Source organism: Pan paniscus, chromosome 1 (assembly GCF_029289425.2).
Source record: "Pan paniscus chromosome 1, NHGRI_mPanPan1-v2.0_pri, whole genome shotgun sequence".
Lineage (NCBI taxonomy): Eukaryota > Metazoa > Chordata > Mammalia > Primates > Hominidae > Pan > Pan paniscus.
Window position 1 is genome coordinate 75,841,654 of NC_073249.2, and position 20,987 is coordinate 75,862,640.

The window sequence follows — 20,987 nt, forward strand, 5'->3', positions numbered from 1 at the left end:
TAAAAACCTTTTTAAATATGTAGGAGGGAATTATATGTTTAACAAAGGATAAAGTACCAATGCAAAGAGAAGAAAATGTCAAAGTTGACTCTGGAGTAACTGGAGCAAGATTCATCTAGTTAGCAATTAATCTTGTGCCCGTACTTTTTCCCCTAAGATAGACACTCTAGAAGATCTTGTGCCCTTTTAATTTCTAAAAATGTGTTTTGTCCCTTCCTATGCTGATGGTGCTATTCAGCCTTTCCAATAGAGGCAGTTCTCAACAGGTTTGGGAAGCAGTATGTAAAGTCAAGGGTTGAATACTAAGACTGAGGTTTTAAGATTATTTTATTTGTTTCATATTAATATTTCTTTCTGCTTCATTTCCCTGGATAATAAAAACTGAGTTCACATAAAGAATGAGGAATCATCCCACTAAAGGTCTTGGGTGACCAGGGACAAAACAGAATAACTTCTCTAAGGCTGTCTTCTCATCCATAAGGTACAAAGGTTATCACATGATTTGCCAGCTTTAGAGGATTCTCACGAGAATTGAACATGATAACAGTACACTTTTCTTTTTTTTGAGACGGAGTTTTGCTCTTTTTGCCCAGGCTGGAGTGCAATCTCGGCTCATCACAACCTCTGCCTCCCGGGTTCAAGCAATTCTCCTGCCTCAGCCTCCTGAGTAGCCGGAATTACAGAACGCACCACCATGCCTGGCTAATTTTTTGTATTTTCAGTAGAGATGGTGTTTCTCTGTGTTGGTCAGGCTGATCTCGAACTCCCGACCTCAGGTGATCTGCCCGCCTTGGCCTCCCAAAGTGCTGGGATTACAGGCTTGAGCCACCAGGCCCAGCCAACAGTACTCTTTTTTCTAAATACAATGGTAACTTTTAGGACCTTCAATGGTCCCAAAATATTATGCGATGAATGCATAATATTACATAGCAACTAAAGATGCTGGAAACTGTGTTCAAATCTGAGTTGTATTTATTGTGTGACTTGGAGCAGGTTAGTTAACACTTCTATTCCTCAGTTTCCTCACCTGTAAAGTGAATATAGTAATAGCATTTGCCTCACTAGTTGCTTTGAGCATTGAATGAGTTAATACACTAAAGTGCTGAATAAATGTTAGCTATTATTAAACATTACAAATTCATATTATTTATAATCTTGAGGGTAACAATACCCTAAGAAATCTCCCTAACTCTGAAAGGATTTCCTATTTAATAAATGGTGCTGGGAAAACTGGCTAGCCTTATGTAGAAAGCTGAAACTGGATCCCTTCCTTACACCTTATACAAAAATTAATTCAAGATGGATTAAAGACTTAAATGTTAGACCTAAAACCATAAAAACCCTAGAAGAAAACCTAGGCAATACCATTCAGGGCATGGGCATGGGCAAGGACATCATGACTAAAACACCAAAAGCAATGGCAACAAAAGCCAAAATAGACAAACGGGATCTAATTAAACTAAAGAGCTTCTGCACAGCAAAAGAAACTACCATCAGGGCTGGGCACAGTGGCTCATGCCTGTAATCCTAGCACTTTGGGAGGCCGAGGTGGGCGAATCATGAGGTCAGCAGATCGAGACCATCCTGGCTAATATGGTGAAACCCTGTCTCTACTAAAAATACAAAAATTAGCTGGGCGTGGTGGCGGGTGCCTGTAGTCCCAGCTACTCGGGAGCCTGAGGCAAGAGAATGGCGTGAACCTGGGAGGCAGAGCTTGCAGTGAGCAGAGATTGCGCCACTGCACTCCAGCCTGGAAGACAGAGCCAGACTCTGTCTCAAAAAAAAAAAAAAAAAAAAAAAAAAAGAAACTACCATCAGAGTGAATAGGCAACCTATAGAATGGGAGAAAATTTTTACAATCTACCCATCTGACAAAGGGCTAATATCCAGAATTTACAAAGAACTTAAACAAATTTACAAGAAAAAATCAAACAACCCCAGCAAAAAGTGGGCAAAGGATATGAACAGATACTTCTCTTTCTTTTTTTGAGACAGTCTTGCTCTGTCACCCAGGCTGGAGTGCGGTGGTGTGATGTCAGCTCACTGCAAGCTCTGCCTCCCAGGTTCACGCCATTCTCCTGCCTTAGCCTCCTGAGTAGCTGGGACTATAGGCGCTTGCCACCACACCCGGCTAATATTTTGTGTTTTTAGTAGAGACAGGGTTTCACCGTGTTAGCCAGGATGGTCTTGATCTCCTGACCTTGTGATCCGCCCGCCTCAGCCTCCCAAAGTGCTGGGATTGCAGGTGTGAGCCACCACGCCCGGCCGAACAGACACTTCTCAAAAGAAGACATTTATGAAGCCAACAGACATGTGAAAAAATGCTCACCATCACTGGCCATCAGAGAAATGCAAATCAAAACCACAATGAGATATCATCTCACACCAGTTAGAATGGTGATCATTGAAAAGTCAGGAAACAACAGGTGCTGGAGAGGATGTGGAGAAATAGGAACACTTTTACACTGTTGGTGGGACTGTAAACTAGTTCAACCATTGTGGAAGACAGTGTGGCAATCCCTCAAGGATCCAGAACTAGAAATACCATTTGACTCAGCAATCCCATTACTGGGTATATACCCAAAGGATTATAAATCATGCTGCTATAAAGACACATGCACATGTTATGTTTATTGCGACACTGTTCACAATAGCAAAGACTTGGAACCAATCCAAATGTCCACAATGATAGACTGGATTAAGAAAATGTGGCACATATACACCATGGAATACTATGCAGCCATAAAAAAGGATGAGTTCATGTCCTTTGTAGGGACATGGATGAAGGTGGAAACGATCATTCTGAGCAAACTATCACAAGGACGGAAAACCAAACACCTCATGTTCTCACTCATAGGTGGGAATTGAACAATGAGAACACTTGGACACAGGGTGGGGAACATCACACACTGGGGCCTGTCGTGGGGTGGGAGGAGGGGGGAGGGATAGCATTAGGAGATATACCTAATGTAAATGACAAGTTAACGGGTGCAGCACACCAACATGGCACATGTATACATATGTAACAAACCTGCACGTTATGCACATGTACCCTAGAACTTAAAGCATAATAAAAAAAAAAAAAGAGAAAAAAAGAAATCTCCCTAACTCTAAGGTAGGTAATATCATACCAGTATTCTCCACATGCAGAAAGTAAATGCATTTTAGTAATCAGTGATAAACTGTAAGCACAAACATCACACATTATGATCAGTCTCATCCAAAAAATTACTGCAGTGAAGTTGCAATAGAAGAACAAACACCACAAAATGCAGACTGGGTCCTTGTCAATGGCAGCAATATACTTTTTTGTAGTTTTATTGTTTTAAACTTTAAAAAGAAGCAAAGGCAAAAACGGCTACCTCATGGTTCTCTCTGTTGTCAAGAGGTGGATTATTTCATTCCTCTCACTTGGCAATTACCTATTAGACTGTAAACTCTGTTGTAAGCACAGGGACATTCTGCACTGCCAAGTATCTAGGAATTTGATCAGTGCTTGGTTCAATAGCTATTTCTTAATGAATTACTCCATATAATTTATATGAAAACTCCATATAAATGAAAGGTTTCCATATTTTCTAAAACAAACATCAGTCTAGATTCTTGACATGGACTTCAAAGCCTTCTACCATTCTAATTTTCAGTTACTAACCGCAGACCCAAAGTTAACTGAAGGGCCTTAAAAAGTCATCTGGTTTGGTGTATTAACGTTTTTGAAAGATCTCCAAAATTAAGGATTTTACAAGTAACTAAATAAATCCCTATTTAGTAGGTGCCTATTTATTGGGCAACTACTAAATAAACTTAGTTACTTAGAATTACTTAGAGATAAAACAACAACTATTAATCAGGCACTAAGATAATGTCAGAGATACAAAGATAAGAAAACGTGGTCTCTCAAATGCAATAAAATGCACTTGGGTAGTGTGTGCCTGATCCTGTGTTCCTGTTTCCCCTAAATGCTTTCCCCCACACCCCATTAGTTATTGTATTTGTCTGGGCTTTGTAGGACTTCACTGAGTTGGTGATTGCTAGGTGGCCTAGTTTGTGTAAATATAATGTGCTGGTCTTTCTCCATGTTCTTTTTTGAGACAGTCTCGCTTTGTCGCCCAGGCTGGAGTGCAGTAGCATCATCTTGGCTCACTGCAACCTCTGCCTCCCAGGTTCAAGTGATTCTCCTGTTGCAGCCTCCCGAGTAGCTGAGATTACAGGTGCCCACCACCATGCCCGGCTAATGTTTTATATTTAGTAGAGATGGGGTTTCACCATGTTGGCCAGGCTGGTCTTGAACTCATGACCTCAGGTGATCCACATACCTGGGCCTCCCAAAGTGCTGGGATTACAAGTGTGAGCCACCTCGCCCAGCCGATAGTTGCAAACTACTTCTCTGTGTTCTTTTGGGGTTTACAAACTTCTTTTTGTATTGAGAGAAAAATAGCCAAAACATCTTTGACAGAAGGTTCTGTACCTGGCAAAAAATCTGAAACATTAGACTGCGGAGCCCTCTTCTTAAAAGTGGGGATCTTGAACCATCCTTTCTTTAGTTTTCTCCTTTCCCTATTACCTATTGGGCCAGATCTTCTGTCCTAAAAATTTGTCTCCTACCCTTGTCCCTCTTTTCCATCGACCCCCAAAAGAAAACCTACACACCCACGCATATACATATTTAATTTTTAGGGCAACTACACAACTCTGAAATGATTGATGCAAAAATCCTGAAGAAGCTAGGAAACCCCCATCCCTTGTTTCCAATCTCCTGAGTCAAGACCATTTTTCTTGATGTGATTCATGCTAAACCCTTAAGACACTGCTGGATTCTGGATGGATTAAACCTACCTCATCTTTAATCCTAAAGTAGAGAGAAGCAACTGGGGGCTTTCCATGTAGAAAGTGGGGTCAGGAAGCCAAGAAAGAGAATAAATGCTGATTTTTTTTTTTTTTTTTTTTTTGAGATGGAGTTTTGCTCTTCTTCCCCGGGCTGGAGGGCAATGGCACGGTCTCGGCTCACTGCAACCTCCACCTCCCGGGTTCAAACGATTCTCCTGTCTCAGCCTCCCAAGTATCTGGGATTACAGGCACCCACCACCATGCTTGGCTAATGTTTTTGTATTTTTATTAGAGAAGGGGTTTCACCATGTTAGCCAGGCTTGTCTTGAACCTCACTCCTGACGTCAAGTGAGCCGCCCATCTCAGCCTCACAAAGTGCTGGGATTATAGGCATGAGCCACTGCGCCCAGCCTAAATGTTGAATTTATATCCAAGTCACTCAAGAACTTTTATACAGGTGTAAGAAATTTATGTCAAAGTAGCCACAAGATTGCTTAACAGGAGATGAACAAATGTAACTTAATGTTTATCACTAGAAGCTAAAGCTTTATGTGAAATCTTGAATTTATGAGGTGGAAGGGAGGGTAGGAAAGTCTGTACCTATCTGTTCTTTTCCTGGTCTCTTCCCCTTATTCCTGAACTGCAGGAGACAGAGCCTCTTTGGGCATTGGTGACCCCATCACTGGGGTGTGTTTATTTGATGGTTGATTTTGCTGTACTGGGTACTTCCTTGCCCATTTTCTAATCATTCTGTAACACAGGCTGACTCTTTCCCCTTCCTTCCCTTCTCCTTTCCCTGGGAAAATAGAATGCATAAACAAAGACTTATTGGTACTAAAACTGTCAAAAGACAAAAACAAAAAGAGGAAAGAAAATGTGGTCTCTGCTCTCAAGGAGATTTCAGTTTAACAGGAGACACAAAACTAATGCAAATAAAAAAGGAACAACATATATTGAGTCTAGAGAATTAGGAAAAATTGTATTGTACCATGCTATAATAGTAGCCTAAAAAGGAAAAATCAAAGAGGACTGGAGCAGTTAGGACAGATAAAACTAGGAGCTGGACCTTGGCTGAACCCAGACACCTGAAAAGAAATGAGGCATTCAGACTTTAGATGCAGAAAGAGAAATAGTTTAATGTGGTTCTGACACAGGGAGAGTCTATCTGTTTGAGACAGTGAATGCTGATGAGTGGTGGGAAAAGTTGGGTTAAAAAGACTGTAAATCACCTGAAAAATTAGGCCAAGTATATTAACCTTCATGTCATAGAAAAAGCTACAGAATGTTTTCAAGTAAAAGAGTAACTTTATTAGTGTGTTCCAGTTTAATCACCCCCATAATCAGGAAGTTCTTCAAATCTATCAATATTCATTCTTACTGTAAGTCCTTGCCCTGTTTTAGTTCTCTGTAGTAGAGGAAAAAAACTGGTGAGTAGACTTACCATATTAAACTTTCATATCCATTAAGGCATATATATTACCCTTAATATAATCTTCCACAATCTTACTTATCTCTTATTACAGGCTGTCTGTACCTTTGCTTCAAGAAGGTAAATATTCTTACAGAATTCTAATTCTTATCCCTATCTCATGTATAAATGGAATAAATTATCCCTTCCTAACTTATTTAAAAACTGCATTTAAAATATCCTTGAGGCTGTATGTGGTGGCTCACATCTGTAGTCCCACCCCTTGGGAGACCAAGGTGGGAGGACTGCACCTTGGTCTTCCAAGTGATGGGATTACAGGCGTGAGCCACTATTGAGCTCAGGAATTCGAGATCAGCCTGGGCAACACAGTGAAACCCTGTGTCTACAAAAAACAAAAAAATTAACCAGGTGTGGTGGCAATGCCAGTGGTCCCAGCTACTCAGGAGCTGAGGTGAGGCGACTGCTTGAGCCAGGGAAGGCAAGGCTGCAGTGAGCCATGATCATACCACTGCACTCTAGCCTGGATGACAAAGTGAGATGCAGTCTCGACAAAAAAAAAAAAAAAAAAGAAAATCTTGACAACACTTTCCTTAAGTGGACACTGATTTCATTATTCCATTGCCTTTTAAACAATCCTAGTCCCACAACACTATTACTCAAGTTTATACTGTAGAGTCTTACAGTTTTTTGTGTGTATTTGTTAGTCTGTCTTATGCCCCCATTAAGTTGTAACGTCTGACTCATTACTGAATTTACAGTTATGTACCACATAACATTTTGGTCAGTGATGGACCACATATGTAACTGTGCTTCCATAAGATTATAATACAATATTTTTACACTATCGTTTCTATGTTTAGATACACAAATATTTACTATATTCAGTAATTTATGTTTAGATACACAAATATTTACTTTGTAACTGCCTACAGTATTCAGTACAGTAACATGCTATACAGGTTTGTAGCCTAGGAGGAACGGGATATATCATATGAACTAGGTGTGCAGTAGGTTATACCATCTAAATTTGTGTAAGTATACTCTATATTTGCACAATGACAAAATGGTCTAGCATTTCTCAGAATATACTGTCAATTAGTGACACACGCCTATATCTGCTCAACAGCCTCCTCTGCATTGCTATCATACCATATTTGAGAGATGAGGAGAAAAAGGGCCCTAATAATATGAGCCAAATTACCTTTCCTCCAAGCTCCTAATATTTTCTCTAACATCTTATCAAAACTAAAAAACACAGTTTGTAACAATGTCTTACGGCTATTACTATACCATGCACACAATAAATATTCAGTGGTTTAGGCTGGGTACGGTGGCTCATGTCTGTAATCCCAGCACTTCGGGAGGCTGAGGCGGTTGGATTACCTGAGGTCAGGAGTTTGAGACCAGCCTGACCAATATGGTGAAACCCTGTCTCTACTAAAAATACAAAAATTAGCTGGGCGTGGTAGCATGCACCTGTAGTCCCAGCTGCTTGGGAAGCTGAGACAGGAGAATTGCTCGAACCAGAGAGGTGGAGGTTGCAGTGAGCCAAGGCTGCGCCACTGCACTCCAGCCTGGATGACAGAGCCAGACTCCATCTAAAAAAAAAAGTAATAATAATTCAGTGGTTTAGTTAAAATTTAGACAAGATACTATCAGTGTAATGCAGAGGCTAGAAACATGAGCTATGTAATCTTAATTCAACAGTGTTTACTTTTTAAAGGCAAAAATGTTCACAATTTATTGTCTTCTACTTGGTGAGTTCATGAGCTTTAAAAAAAATCATTCAATCAGACCTGTGAGAAAAAAAAAATGAGCAAACTCATACTAGTTGCTAAGGAGAGTTGCAAAGAAAATAGAAAAAAACCCATCATTCCTATCCTTTCTAGAATGTGTTAGTCTAACAAAATATTCAGGAAGAAAATAAATGACAAGATACAGTACATGAAATAGCAAACACACATAGAAATGTGTAAGCAGCTGGGCACAGTGGCTCACGCCTGTAATCCCAGCAAATTGGGAGGCTGAGGCAGGCAGATTGCTTGAGTCCAAGAGTTTGAGACCAGCCTGGGCAAACTGGTGCAACGCCATTTCCACTAAAAACACACAAAAAAATCAGCTGGGCATGGTAGTGCGCACCTGTGGTTCCAGCTACTCAGGAGGCTGAGGGGAGAGAATCACCTGAACCTAGGAGGTTGAGGCTAAAGTGAGTTGAGATCGCACCAGTGCAATGCAACCTGGTCAACCAGAGTGAGACCCTGTCTCAGAAAAAAAAAAAGCATAAGCAATTTGTTTACAAATATATAATGCAGGCCAGGCGCGGTGGCTCACATCTGCAATCCCAGCACTTTCGGAGGCTGAGGTGGGCGGATCACCTGAGTTCAGGAGTTCAAGACCAGCCTGGCCCACATGGTGAAACCCTGCTATCTACTAAAAATACAAAAATTAGCTAGGTGTGCTGGCAGGCGCCTGTAATCCCAGCTACTCAGGAGGTTGAGGCAGGAGAATCGTTTGAACCCAGGAGGCAGAGATTGCAGCGAGCCGAGATCACACCACTGCACTCCAGCCTGGGTGACGGAGCAAGACTGCCTCAAAAAAAAAAAATATATATATATATATACATATATGCACACATATATATATAAATAAAATGCTACAAATTAGTAACTTCATAACTGTGTGTGTGTGTATACTACGCATAGTATATACAGTATATATAGTGTGTGCATACTATAGTATAGTGTGTGTATACTACATATAGTATATACAGTACACACATGCACACACACACACACACACACACATATAATAATCAGACTTTCGATTCCAGGTCCTAAATTACCTGCAAATTACCTGTATGTAGTTTTCTGGGATTATTTTTTATTACTATCAGGTCTACAGTGTGGTTATTATAATCAGGAAAGTTCCACAATCTTACTTTTTTATATTTCCCAAACTCTGCTGACACCGAAAGTGTATTTTCCTGCACGCCCACAAGCAAGAATTTAAAAAAAAAAGTAATCAAATACAGTATTTAACTTTGCATTTTTTACATAACAAGTCAGGCTGTCTACTAATAACAAAAGTTCTATTTCTTTCTTTGTCATCCTTATGCTATAAATTTGTATTTCTTGCTTTATTGCATTGACTAGGACTACAAATAAAAAGCTGGGTAGAAGTGGTGGTAGCAGACATTCTGTCTCATTCCCAATCACACGAAGGAAGCTTTCAATAATTTACTATTAAGATGTTTTCTGGGCTGGGTGCAGTGGCTCACACCTGTAATCCCAGCATTTTGGGAGGCCGAGGTGGGCGGATCATGAGGTCAGGAGATTGAGACCATCCTGGCTAACACGGTGAAACCCCGTCTCTACTCAAAAATACAAATAATTAGCCGGGCGTGGTGGCAGGTGCCTGTAGTCCCCGCTACTTGGGAGGCTGAGGCAGGAGAATGGCGTGAACCCGGGAGGAGGAGCTTGCAGTGAGCCGAGATTGCACCACTGCACTCCATGCACTCCAGCCTGGGCGACAGGGTGAGACTTGAGACTCCGTCTCAAAAAAAAAAAAAAAAGATGTTTTCTATAGATTTTTTAGATAGATACTTTCAATCAGATTAAGAAAGTTCCCTTGTATTTCTTTTTTTTTTTTTTTTGAGACGGAGTTTCACTCTTGTGGCCCACGCTGGAGTGCAATGGCGCGATCTCGGCTCACAGCAACCTCCGCCTCCCGGGTTCAAGCCATTCTCCTGCCTCAGCCTCTGGAGTAGTTGGGATCACAGGCACATGCCACCATGCCTGGGTAATTTTGTATTTTTAGTAGAGACGGGTTTTCTCCATGTTGGTCAAGCTGGTCTCGAACTCCGGACCTCAGGTGATCCACCTGCCTCGGCCTCCCAAAGTGCTGGGATTACAGGCGTGAGCCACTGCGCCCGGCCAGTTCCCTTGTATTTCTAGTTTGCTAAGAGTTTTAGCCAATTGTTCTTTTCTGTATTTATCAAAATTGCCACATGTAATTTATCACTTTTTCCTTATTAATGAAACAGATTACAATGATTAATTTTAAAATGTTAAACCAGCTATCAGTGTTAATTTGTTAATGTTCTTTTCAAAATATTTGCATCTATGCTTGGTAGAAATACCAGTCTGCAATTTTCCTTTCTGGTGATGTCTCTGTATAATTTTAATATTAAACTTCTGCTACCCTCAGGAAAAAAAATACAGTATTTCTTTAACAGGGCCATTGTTACCTCTCCTACATCTTTTCTTTTTCATTATTTTCTATTCATACACAGTAGCAATTCCTCCAACCACCAAAGCAGTTCTAAATCCACAACTCCATACCTGGGAGCTGGGTTGCTTAGGCTCATCCATTCTCCCAGGAGACTCACTTCTGGCTCTGTGTCTCTCTGTCAAGGGAACAACACTGCCGGAGGGGCTAAATCTGTTGGAAGAGGAACATAAAGGGGACTAATAGAAAAGCAGCATCAAAGAACCTGAAAAATAGTGATGTCGCCCCTCTTTATTCTATGGCTGAGGAAGGGGGAACAAACCAAGCAACAAATAACTGAGGAATAGTTTCGTGGAGTTAATACATAATCTGATTTGAAATAATAGGTTAGCCCTAGTAAATTTAATAAACACAAAATGACATAACAGATAGAACATATAAACTGGTGAAGCTAAAGCTAAATATAAGCTTTCTTCCTTATATAAATACTGGGACACCATAAAAGAATAAATTAAAACGGGGCCTATAATTTTGTTTCCTCTACGTAATTACCAGGTTTTTGGCTGTTTCTTCCCCAAGGTCCCATAATAATCTGTATTTTAGACTATTGATATAGATCATGGAGATTAAAAAATCTTTGCATTGAAGTTGATATTGCTTTTTTTTTTTTTTTTTTTGAGACAGAGTCTTGCTCTGTTGCCCAGGCTGGAGTACAGTGGCGTGATCCCAGCTAACTGCAACCTCCACTTCCTGGGTTCAAGCGATTCTCCTGCCTCAGCTGGCCCAGTAGCTGAGACTACAGGTGCGTGCCACCACGCTCGGCTAATTTTTGTATTTTTAGTAGAGATGGGGGTTCACCATGTTGGCCAGGCTGGTCTCAAAGTCCTGGCCTCAAGTGATCCACCTGCCTCAGCCTCCCAAAGTGCTGGGATCACAGGTGTGAGCCACCACACCTGGCCCTGATATTACTTCTGATAGTTTTTTTTTAAATTTTATTTCCATAAGTTATCATGGAACAGGTGGTATCTGGTTACATAAGTAAGTTCTTTGGTGATTTGTGAGATTTTGGTGCACCCATCACCCGAGAACTTCTGATACAGTTCTAACATAGGAGGACAAGTTCTATGCTCAAGATTATTTTAATAAGGACACAGGAAGACAATACTCAAATCAAGATCACCTGAAGCCAGGCACAGTGGCAGGAGAAACGCCTGAACCCAAGAGGTAGAAGCTGCAGTGAGCCAAGATTGCACCACTGCACTCTAACCTGGGCAACAGAGTGAGACTTCATCTCAAAAACAAAATAAGGCCGGGCACAGTGGCTCACACCTGTAATCCCAGCACTTTGGGAGGCTGAGGCAGGTGGGTCACGAGGTCAGGAGATCGAGACCATCCTGGCTAGCATGGTGAAACCTCATCTCTACTAAAAACACACACACAAAAATTAGCTGAGCATGGGGGCAGGCACCTGTAGTCCCAGCTACTCGGGAGGCTGAGGCAGAAGAATGGTGTGAACCTGGGAGGCAGAGCTTGCAGTGAGCCGAGATCGCACCACTGCACTCCAGCCTGGACGACACAGCGAGACTCCGTCTCAAATAAAATAAATAAAATAAAATAAAAAGACCACTGAAGTGGATACAGTATACACTAACTGAATCTCTGTGATACATTTGTTTCTCAAGACCAAAGTAATAGTTTTTTAGTTTTCTTTGCTCATATAGTCAATTTAAATTTATTTTTAAGAGGGAAAAAGAACAAATATTACCAATCTAAATTAGTAATATTTCTTTCTTTCAATTGAGACTTTCTCTCAATTGACTGAAACCCACGGTATTTCCACCAAAAAGAAATGTCTAATAAATACAATGTATTAAAAGAGAAAAGTGAGGCATGGGGCATAGTAGCACTGGTTTAAAAGGGAGATTGTCAGGCCTGTGGTAGCAGCAGTCATCCATGAAAGAAAACAGGGAAGATACCATCACATGACAAGGGAAAAAAGAGATGAAAAATATCCATAACGCTTTTCTTCAGAATTACTATTTTACTAATTTGAAAAGAACAATTACTGCTGGTACCATACTTCCTCTAATTTGGTAGTTGGGGGCAAAGAAAAGTAAGCAGTGCCACAAAGGAAAGTGAGACTCCCGGAGGCCACCTACCTGTGTGATAACACACCAAGGAAGGGCAATGCTGCTAGGTTCCCAGCTGACGATCGGCTCCCTGCCTGGAATCCCGAGGAAGCCCTGGCAATTACTGATCCTATCCTAGTGTGGCTGCAGATGCTATTCTGATTCACGGAAGCGTCTAACTTTATCACAGTTCTCACAACATTGTGAATACTTCAGGAATGGAGCTTCCTGGTTTAAAAAAATAAGAATGCAAGTCTTTTGGCACACCTCCAGTTTCCCCATCATCAACTTATTTTGACCAAGAAAATCAGGTAAGGAAAATGCTCTCTGTACTACAGAGGACACTTTAGTGATGTCTACACAATAGCCATTACATGGGAAAACCAAACCAAACCAAACCTACCTGTCAACTTCACTGCTTGTTGGCCGAGCCACCTTGGCTCCTGAAGACCCTAAAGTGTAATTTTCCTGTCCTACAGAACCATGGCCTGTGGTATCAATCACCATGGCTGTTACTTCCTCTGCACTACTCCCATCTTCTCCAGAAGGCTGATTCTCAGGCCCAAGCCACTCCTCCAGATTTTCAGTTTTGATGTGTACTGCTCCAAGAACTCTAACTTCATCATCACTCCGACCCCCACGGTCCGCCACTCCTGTCTCCACATACCACTGTCCTGCTCGGTTGATCCGAAGAATGGGCTCCCGGCTCTCTACATCAGAACTTGGTTCAATGATCTGAGGGCTGGTGGACTCCTCAGGAGGACTTAGCTCTCTGATATCCAGCACAGCACTAACCTGACCTCGCCGGTTTCCCTTTGGGGTATTATGTCGTGGGCTAAGGGAGCGGTTGAGATTTGGTGTAACCCTGTGAGACTCTGGAGGTCTCTCTTGATGCTTTGTCCTTGTTTGACTTAACTCTGCTTCAACCTCAGCCACATTAATTTTGAAATGAATGCCCTCCAGGATCTGTGTACATTTGTCTATAATATGCTGCATTTGCAGAAAACTGGCAGCTGTTAGGTAGCTGATGATATCTGCCAGTTGCAGGCATATCCGCCCTGTGTAACAGAAAGAAAGGAGCTGTTCAAAAACAGTAGGGTTCTTGATGACTGAAATGGAGACTGTACTCATCTCATTCAAGGACATGTGATCCCGGAAATAGGGGGAGCTGGCAGCCAGCACCACTTTGTGAGCCCGAAAAGCTTGTCCTTGCACATTGACCACAATATCACAGAGACGGCCCTGCATGCGCAACTGGTTTAGATGGCTCAGGACAGAGTTGCTGAAGTCAGGAATCTCCAATTGTATGTTCCCACCTTTCTCCATGGTCGTGCCTGAGGGTGCATTCAACCCTGCTGAAAAAAGAAACCATATTCTCATTAATAATTATAATTTTACTTCCCGGATGTTTTCCATTTCAAAAGTATTTAAACATAGTTATCTGGTAAAATTTCAAAATCTCCAGATAAAAGAAATACCTTCCTTATGTTTAGATGTGGAAACAGAATCACCAACAGGTTTTTTAGTTTAAGTTTCACAGGAGGACATAGTTAAAACTAAAAAGTGATCTTTAGACTCCTAAAAATTCATGTTATGACCATGCTTTCCTTTCTAATAAGTTATATAACATCAAAACAGAAGTTCAACAGAAGGTAGGGGGAAGGACTTTTAAGTGTTAATTATAAGGTACTTGCAGACTGAATATAACATCTCATAACTTTACAATTTTTCTCTGGAGGAGGAAAGCTTTCTGAATAAATGCAATTCTACATAGATGGCTTGATATCCCTCTTCTTAGTATTTTACTACCTGCTGCAAGAATTATGTTTATTATTTTATAAAAGGACTAATATCCCACATGAATGTAGGCTAATATTTCTAAGCTTAAGAATCAGAGCCCCCCCACAAAAAGACTTTGGTTATAGGGCTGTGAAGCAAACTCTAGGAAAAATCCCACAGCTGTGCCAGGATTCAACCAAGATGCAGAGAATGTGAAGTTCAGTTGTCAAAATTAGGAAAGCTGGGTAAATCTGCCAAATTCGAAGTTGGCAATTCCGAGGTGGTGATGAATACTTCCATCCTGAAACTTAGTTCTCCAGATCCGATGAAAAGATATAGCATTTACCAAGTATGCCAACATTTTTCCATTAAAATATTTTTAAAAAATGGCTGAAACACTAAACCTGAAGCTGTATACAAGATAGTTGAAAGTACAGTTTCAACTACTGAAAATAGTTTGTATAAATCCGAACAGGAAGACATTTACTTAAGCCCAATGTGCGTTCACTTATCTATATATTACATAGTTACACCACACCTGAAACTTCAGGAACTTACTCTGCCAAGCTCACAGTACTGCCCCGCATTAACAACACACTTATTAAATAGGGAAGTGTATACACTTTTTTCAACAATCAACTTTAGCCAATCTGACCTTTTTCCAAAGCGTTATTGTTTGTTTTGAAACTTTTAATCCAATAAGAGCCTCTGTCGATGCCATCATGAATTCAGATGTGTTTATTTTGGAGCCTACACCAGCGCCTTTTTTGTTTGCTCTTTCCGGCAATTCCCCAGTGAGGAAGCCCCTGGAGGAAAGTCTTTCGCTACCGTCGGCACTGGAGGGGTGAGAGCTGTAAAAGGGAGAATTGGGAACGGCATGGGGTTGGCCACTCCAGCACTTGAGCAGCTTTCTTCTGCGTTAGGAAGCCTGGGGAGAGGGGAACTGGCTAAAGGGCAAAATGTCACTGAGGAACTTCGGAGAAGATGGGGACAAGGCGTCGGGCGGGGGAGCCAGCGCTCAGGTGAGAACTAGGAAGGGGGCGGCGCCCGGGGACCGGCTCCAGGCGGCGGCGGGCGGGGAGCTGCCGGGAAGTGGGTGTGCGTATCTGGGTGTGTCCCGGCTGCGGTGGGGGAGGGGGCCGCCCTTCCCGGGGTCCTGAGGGAGGGGCCCCGCGAGGGGGCGGGTCCGGCAGATCAGCCCGGCCGGGGGCCAAGGGGGTGGAAGGTCGCCCGGTGCCTGGAGGTGAAGGAAAGTAGCTGAGCGCCCCAGGAGCGCGCTGCGGCGGAGGGCGGGCGAGGTGACCCCGGTGCAGGGAAGTGGCACTGGGGTGTGGGGCCCGAGTCCAGTCAAGGAGCAGCACCTACCTCCGGGGGTGGAAATGGGCCGGAATGGGCCGGAACACCGTCCCGGAAGTGAAACCCCCCACCCCCTCCCACGGAGCGGGCGACGTGCCGGAAGGAAATCACTCAGCCTTACACCGCCCCCCCTTCCCCCATCCCCAGAGCTTTCCTTGCCTCGCGCCCCCTCCCCTCTCTGCTCTTCCTCCTCAGTCGGGAGGAGGGCGGGAGCACGGCATCACGTGGACGGTCATGTCTCTGCCCACAATGGCGAGGAAGGGCGGGGAAAAGGGGCGGACTTAAGGGGTGGGAAGAAGGTCGTACTGGATGAGGGGAAGATTGAGGGAGGTTAGGGGGAGGAGCCGAAGCGGACGCTGCCGGGAGCGTGCGTCGTGACGTCATCAAAAGAACTCTTATATACAGGAGCCCAGGCACCATACTGTCTTTTCGAGGTAGGAGTCGACTCCTGTAAGGTTTGTTTTTTCTTTGCGAATGTTGCGGGTTTTTGGGCGCTCCAGCCTTTGTCTGCTAAGGTCACCCTGAATTGACTGGGACTTTTAAGCCAGTCGCGCGCCTTTGCAGGGCCTACAAGTTGAGGATGGTGGGGGATTGCACATATGGTGCATGCGGACCTAAGCTGCGACTATGTTAGAGTAGAACTGCGGAGAAGCCTCGGCTCTCGTGCCCTGCCTCTGATGAAGCCTGTGTTGGTAGGGACATCTGAGAGTAATGATGAATGCCAACCGCTCTGATGGTGGCACATGCCGAGTCACCCGAGTAAGCTATTGTTAAGGGCCGTGACCCCAGCCTCCATCAGCCGTCCGCTCTCATGAAAGGCTGTCGGTGGTAGTCCACGTCCTTAAGTGCCTGCATTCCGCAGTGTCACCAATATTTCCATTAGTGTTTCTTTTTTCTTTTTTTTTTGAGACCGAGCCTCGTTCTATCACCCAGGCTGGAATGCAGTGGCTCGATCTCGGTTAATGGCAACCTCCGCGTCCCGAGTTAAGCAGTTCTGCCTCAGCCTCCCAAGTAACTGGGACTACAGGCGCGCGCCACCATGCTAGGCTTTTATATTTTTAGTAGAGACGGGGTTTCACCATGTTGGCGAGACTGGTCTTGAACTCCTGACCTCAGGTGATCCACCAGCCGTGGTCTCCCAACATACTGGGATTACAAGCCGTGAGCCACCGCGCCCGGCCGCCATCGGTGGTTCTTAACTGCGGGTGCAGTGCTTCTTTGTAACATTAAGTGTATCCTTTACCTGTCGCTAGATAATGAATGGTATGTTACCTGCATCATTGGTTTAAAAAGACGAACCGTTTTTTTAAAGAACACGTTCTTTAAAAAGAAAACCGGCCGGGCGCGGTGGCTCACGCCTGTAATCCCAGCACTTTGGGAGGCCGAGGCGGGCGGATCACGAGGTCAGGAGATCGAGACCATCCTGGCTAACACGGTGAAACCCCGTCTCTACTAAAAATACAAAAAATTAGCCGGGCGTGGTGGCGGGCGCCTGTAGTCCCAGCTACTCGGGAGGCTGAGGCAGGAGAATGGCGTGAACCCGGGAGGCGGAGCTTGCAGTGAGCCGAGATGGCGCCACTGCACTCCAGCCTGGGCGACAGAGCGAGACTCCGTCTCAAAAAAAAAAAAAGAACCGTGGAACAATGAATTAAAATCTGTACCCGATCTCTTTAGGTATGGTGCTGGGTGCAGATGCAGTGTGGCTCTGGATAGCACCTTATGGACAGGTAAGAATTGGGGAAAGTATGGTGGGAAGAATGAAATCTAAGAGGTGGTCTCAGCCTGTGATGCTTTAAGAGTAGTGGACAGAAGGGATTTCTGAAATAATATTCTGAGGCTTTAATGTTAACAGCATTTATATTTAACGTGACTGCTGTGAGGTTCATTCTCACTGTTTTGCTTGCATCTTTTTGTTTTCTAGTTGTGTCCCCAAGGAAGGATGAGAATAGCTACTGAAGTAAGTTGAAAATTCCCTCTCAAAAAGATTTAAAGCCATTGGATGTGCCACAATGATGACAGTTTATTTGCTACTCTTGAGTGCTAGAATGATGAGGATCTTAACCACCATTATCTTAACTGAGGCACCCAAAATGGTGATTTGGGGAACATAGAGAGTACACCTAAGTTCACATGAAGTTGTTTCTTCCCAGGTCCTAAACAGCAAGCCTAACTCAAGCCATTGGCACACAGGTGAGAAACCTCTATTTTGTACTTCTCACTTTTAAGGGATTAGAAAATAGCCAAAGCAATGATGATTATCTATGTTAGTGCTTCTCTCCCCTCTTTTCAAATGAGAATTTTGCTCTCATATTGATACTAAGTTTAATACTGAAGAAAATGTGAAAACAGATACTATGATGGTTGCATAGTTCAGCAGATTTAATCATGAAGAGATGTACTATCTGTCTGATGTATCTGGGGTGGTTGTGGTTTGCTGTTAATGGTTAAGCAGTGTATCACCAATCTACCATTAAAATATTTTTTGCTGACAATTGTATTAAAATTACAGGCATTAGACAGAAAGCTGGAAGTTGAAATGGTAAGTGAAACTGTATCCAAGTAAACAGGTAACTGGGCAAACTGCCTACGGCACAAATGGCTTTTTAGTTACCTCCTACTAGTGCTGAATGCATTAAATAAATGGCGGATTCTTGTCTTGTTATGATTAATAAGAAAGTTTGTAAATGCAGCCTGGATGATGATAAGCAAATGCTGACTGAACATGAAGGTCTTAATTAGCTCTAACTGACTAAAGGCATTTGTTAGTTTTGGCAGGGGGTGAACACTCATCTGTGGCTATTCTAAGACCACTCTTATTTCTTAGGTGGAGTCCAACTTGCCTGGACCAGCTTAATGGTTCTGGTAAGTATTAATGAAAACAGTAGATAGACTTCATGAAAATGCTGATGGTGATATGCTTACTGCTGAGCTAATGGCTTAAGGCTTGGCTGATGAATACTGACTGTATTTTCCTTGAGCATGTCTGGAACAGTGTGTTTTCCTTGAGCATGTTTGGAACGGGGTTTGTGTAATGATGTTGATCAAATGTCTGACCTGAAATGAGCATGTAGACAAAGGTAACACTGAAGAACCCTGTGACAGACAACTTTGAAAAGAGTTTAATGATGTTTAGCATTTTAATGGAAGTCCTCATTTGTATTCCAGCTCCTGGTAACGTTTTTATCCATGGATGACTTGCTTGGGTAAGGACATGAAGACAGTTCCTGTCATACCTTTTAAAGGTACATGTTTTATTGATGTTAACGTTAATTGATTGAGCTACTGTTAGTGATGATTTTAAAATTAAAGCAGATGGGAATCTCTCTGAGAAAGAAAATGGAGATTAATCTTAAACTGAAACAGTAATTGGGAAATCTTTTAGAAATCCACCTATTACTACCTATTGGTAAAGGAGATAAAATTTCTACAGGTATGGAGAGTCGGCTTGACTACACTGTGTGGAGCAACTTTTAAAGAAGCAAAGGTATAGCAGTCCCAAGTATTTTTTTTTTTTTTTTTTTAGACAAGAGTCTAGCTCTTGCCCAGAATGGAGTGCAGCGGCACTATCAGTTCACTGCAACCTCTGCCTACCAGGTTCAAGGAATTCTCCTGCCTCAGCCTCTTGAGTAGCTGGGATTACAGGCATGTGACACCATGCCTGGCTAATTTTTGTACAGCTATGTTGTCCAGGCTGGTCTCGAACTCTTGACCTCAAGTGATACTGCCCGCACTGACCTCCCAAAGTGCTGGGATTACAGGCGTGAGCCACCGTGCCCCGCCTCAAGTCTGGTTTTTAAGTGTTGTAGAGCCGATACAATGATGATAACATAGTTCAGCAGACTAACGCTGATGAGCAATATTAAGTCTTTCGCTCCTATCTGATGTATCTGGCGGTAACATTCTAGTTTATGCCCTGAAAAGGGGAATATAGCCATTCTATAATGTTTGGAGATTTTGGATTACTCCTAATTGTATGCAAGTTGTCTTACTGTGTATTGTCCCTTAATTTCAGGACTCAGAATTCATGATTGAAGAAATGCAGGTTAGTTTAAACTTTTAAGGAAATTTTTAAGGTGGCAAAAGGTTTTGGTGGCATATACACCTTAATCTGTAGATGGGAGTGATTAGCTGTTTAAAAGTTAAAATGTGACTGAGAAGGAAATTGAGTAGGGCAAATTTTAAATGGGTATTATTTTTCATCTTCAAACAGGCAGACCTGTTATCCTAAACTAGGTGAGTCAGCTTTTGGTACATGTGATGATTTTCAGTGTAACCAATGATGTAATGATTCTGCCAAATGAAATATAATGATATCACTGTAAAACCGTTCCATTTTGATTCTGAGGTTACTCTACTAACAAGCATCACACATTTGTATTTTGCCATGATTAATATGTTGGCTTCGCTTTCAGGGTTTTTAACGACCACAACAAGCAAGCATGCAGCTTACTGCTTGAAAGGTGAGGATTGGAAATGTTGGGACTATTATAATTGCAGAATACATGATGATCTCAATCCAACTTGAACTCTCTCACTGATTACTTGATGACAATAAAATATCTGATATTCTGCATTCCCATGTAGCATTTTAACTGAAGTCTGTAAGTGTGGCTAAAAGTCTTGTCTTATTTTTTGAGACAGGGTCTTGCCTCACCCAAGCTGGAGTGCAGTGGCCTTTGAAGCTTACTACAGCCTCAAACTTCTGGGCTCAAGTGATCCTCAGCCTCCCAGTGGTCTTTGTAGACTGCCTGATGGAGTCTCATGGCACAAGAAGATTAAAACAATGTCTCCAATTTTAATAAATTTTTGCAATCCATCTGGAGTGTGTAGTGTTTACTTCTTCAAAAAGGACAGTGCTTTTCATCTGTTCATTAGCTCTAAGCATAAATCACATTCAAAGGCTATTATAACTCCATAGTATTTGCTTCATTAACACTGCAGCCAGTTAAAATTTTATGGGTATTTTACAAGGTGTCTTATGCATTAAAGTGCAATATTTACTAATTCTCCATATGAGCAAATTGTCAGGTTTCATAGGCCCCTGTGCTAATTGGTTTTGAGCTTAAAGTATTGATGGAGCTACTTTGGAGAAAGTCATGTTGAGTCTGAGGCTGGGAAAATAAGTTATAGAAAATACTATAGAAATGCCCAACTAGTGATAGGCATTAATGGAATTGGGAAAATCTACAATCCATAGCCATGGTGATAGGTTTCTGGCAAGCACTAAGTGTTTAGGGATC

At 42.5% G+C, this 20,987-nt stretch overlaps 1 protein-coding gene, 1 long non-coding RNA gene and 10 other non-coding genes across 31 annotated transcripts in view; 11 read left to right on the forward strand and 1 right to left on the reverse strand.

Annotated features, from left to right (window-relative positions):
- The window catches only part of ZBTB37 (zinc finger and BTB domain containing 37), a 35,597-nt gene extending 19,437 nt beyond the window's left edge, over nucleotides 1–16,160 (reverse strand). The window contains exons 1-5 of one of the 11 annotated variants that reach the window (XM_055111371.3): nucleotides 15,907–16,065; nucleotides 15,047–15,242; nucleotides 13,016–13,967; nucleotides 10,597–10,696; nucleotides 5,944–7,854 (exon numbers count right to left, since the gene is read on the reverse strand). In XM_055111371.3, coding sequence (XP_054967346.1) covers nucleotides 7,636–7,854; nucleotides 10,597–10,696; nucleotides 13,016–13,938 — 1,242 coding nt within the window. In that variant the 5' untranslated portion in view covers nucleotides 13,939–13,967; nucleotides 15,047–15,242; nucleotides 15,907–16,065 and the 3' untranslated portion in view covers nucleotides 5,944–7,635. Of the gene's footprint in view, nucleotides 1–5,943; nucleotides 7,855–10,596; nucleotides 10,697–13,011; nucleotides 13,968–15,046; nucleotides 15,293–15,756 lie in introns of those variants that run through there. The other 10 variants (XM_063603837.1, XM_063603838.1, XM_055111368.3 and 7 more) reach the window with 10 other exon arrangements.
- A 3-nt stretch (nucleotides 16,161–16,163) lies between these two features.
- Nucleotides 16,164–20,563, forward strand: LOC134730281 (uncharacterized). Of its 10 annotated transcripts, none has more exons than XR_010111997.1 (12): nucleotides 16,164–16,202; nucleotides 17,422–17,474; nucleotides 17,669–17,704; nucleotides 17,898–17,937; nucleotides 18,257–18,286; nucleotides 18,572–18,609; nucleotides 18,913–18,989; nucleotides 19,178–19,231; nucleotides 19,760–19,789; nucleotides 19,958–19,980; nucleotides 20,160–20,207; nucleotides 20,389–20,563. It is a non-coding gene; the product is annotated as an uncharacterized LOC134730281 (long non-coding RNA). The 10 variants fall into 10 exon arrangements; XR_010112002.1 differs by having other exon boundaries at nucleotides 16,172–16,202; nucleotides 17,884–17,937; XR_010112009.1 differs by having other exon boundaries at nucleotides 16,174–16,439.
- On the forward strand, nucleotides 16,411–16,490 carry LOC112438459 (small nucleolar RNA SNORD74). Its single transcript, XR_003026876.2, has one exon. It is a non-coding gene; the product is annotated as a small nucleolar RNA SNORD74 (small nucleolar RNA).
- LOC112438608 (small nucleolar RNA SNORD75) lies at nucleotides 17,527–17,586 on the forward strand. Its single transcript, XR_003027015.1, has one exon. It is a non-coding gene; the product is annotated as a small nucleolar RNA SNORD75 (small nucleolar RNA).
- On the forward strand, nucleotides 17,750–17,831 carry LOC112438416 (small nucleolar RNA SNORD24). The gene has a single exon (XR_003026839.1). It is a non-coding gene; the product is annotated as a small nucleolar RNA SNORD24 (small nucleolar RNA).
- Nucleotides 18,097–18,164, forward strand: LOC112438520 (small nucleolar RNA SNORD77). Its single transcript, XR_003026940.1, has one exon. It is a non-coding gene; the product is annotated as a small nucleolar RNA SNORD77 (small nucleolar RNA).
- LOC112438461 (small nucleolar RNA SNORD44) lies at nucleotides 18,438–18,498 on the forward strand. The gene has a single exon (XR_003026877.1). It is a non-coding gene; the product is annotated as a small nucleolar RNA SNORD44 (small nucleolar RNA).
- On the forward strand, nucleotides 18,774–18,838 carry LOC112438531 (small nucleolar RNA SNORD78). Its single transcript, XR_003026950.1, has one exon. It is a non-coding gene; the product is annotated as a small nucleolar RNA SNORD78 (small nucleolar RNA).
- On the forward strand, nucleotides 19,028–19,112 carry LOC112438426 (small nucleolar RNA SNORD79). The gene has a single exon (XR_003026848.1). It is a non-coding gene; the product is annotated as a small nucleolar RNA SNORD79 (small nucleolar RNA).
- LOC112438462 (small nucleolar RNA snR60/Z15/Z230/Z193/J17) lies at nucleotides 19,556–19,637 on the forward strand. The gene has a single exon (XR_003026878.1). It is a non-coding gene; the product is annotated as a small nucleolar RNA snR60/Z15/Z230/Z193/J17 (small nucleolar RNA).
- LOC112438457 (small nucleolar RNA SNORD47) lies at nucleotides 20,019–20,095 on the forward strand. Its single transcript, XR_003026873.1, has one exon. It is a non-coding gene; the product is annotated as a small nucleolar RNA SNORD47 (small nucleolar RNA).
- On the forward strand, nucleotides 20,242–20,318 carry LOC112438422 (small nucleolar RNA SNORD81). The gene has a single exon (XR_003026844.1). It is a non-coding gene; the product is annotated as a small nucleolar RNA SNORD81 (small nucleolar RNA).
- Nucleotides 20,564–20,987: the final 424 nt, after the last annotated feature.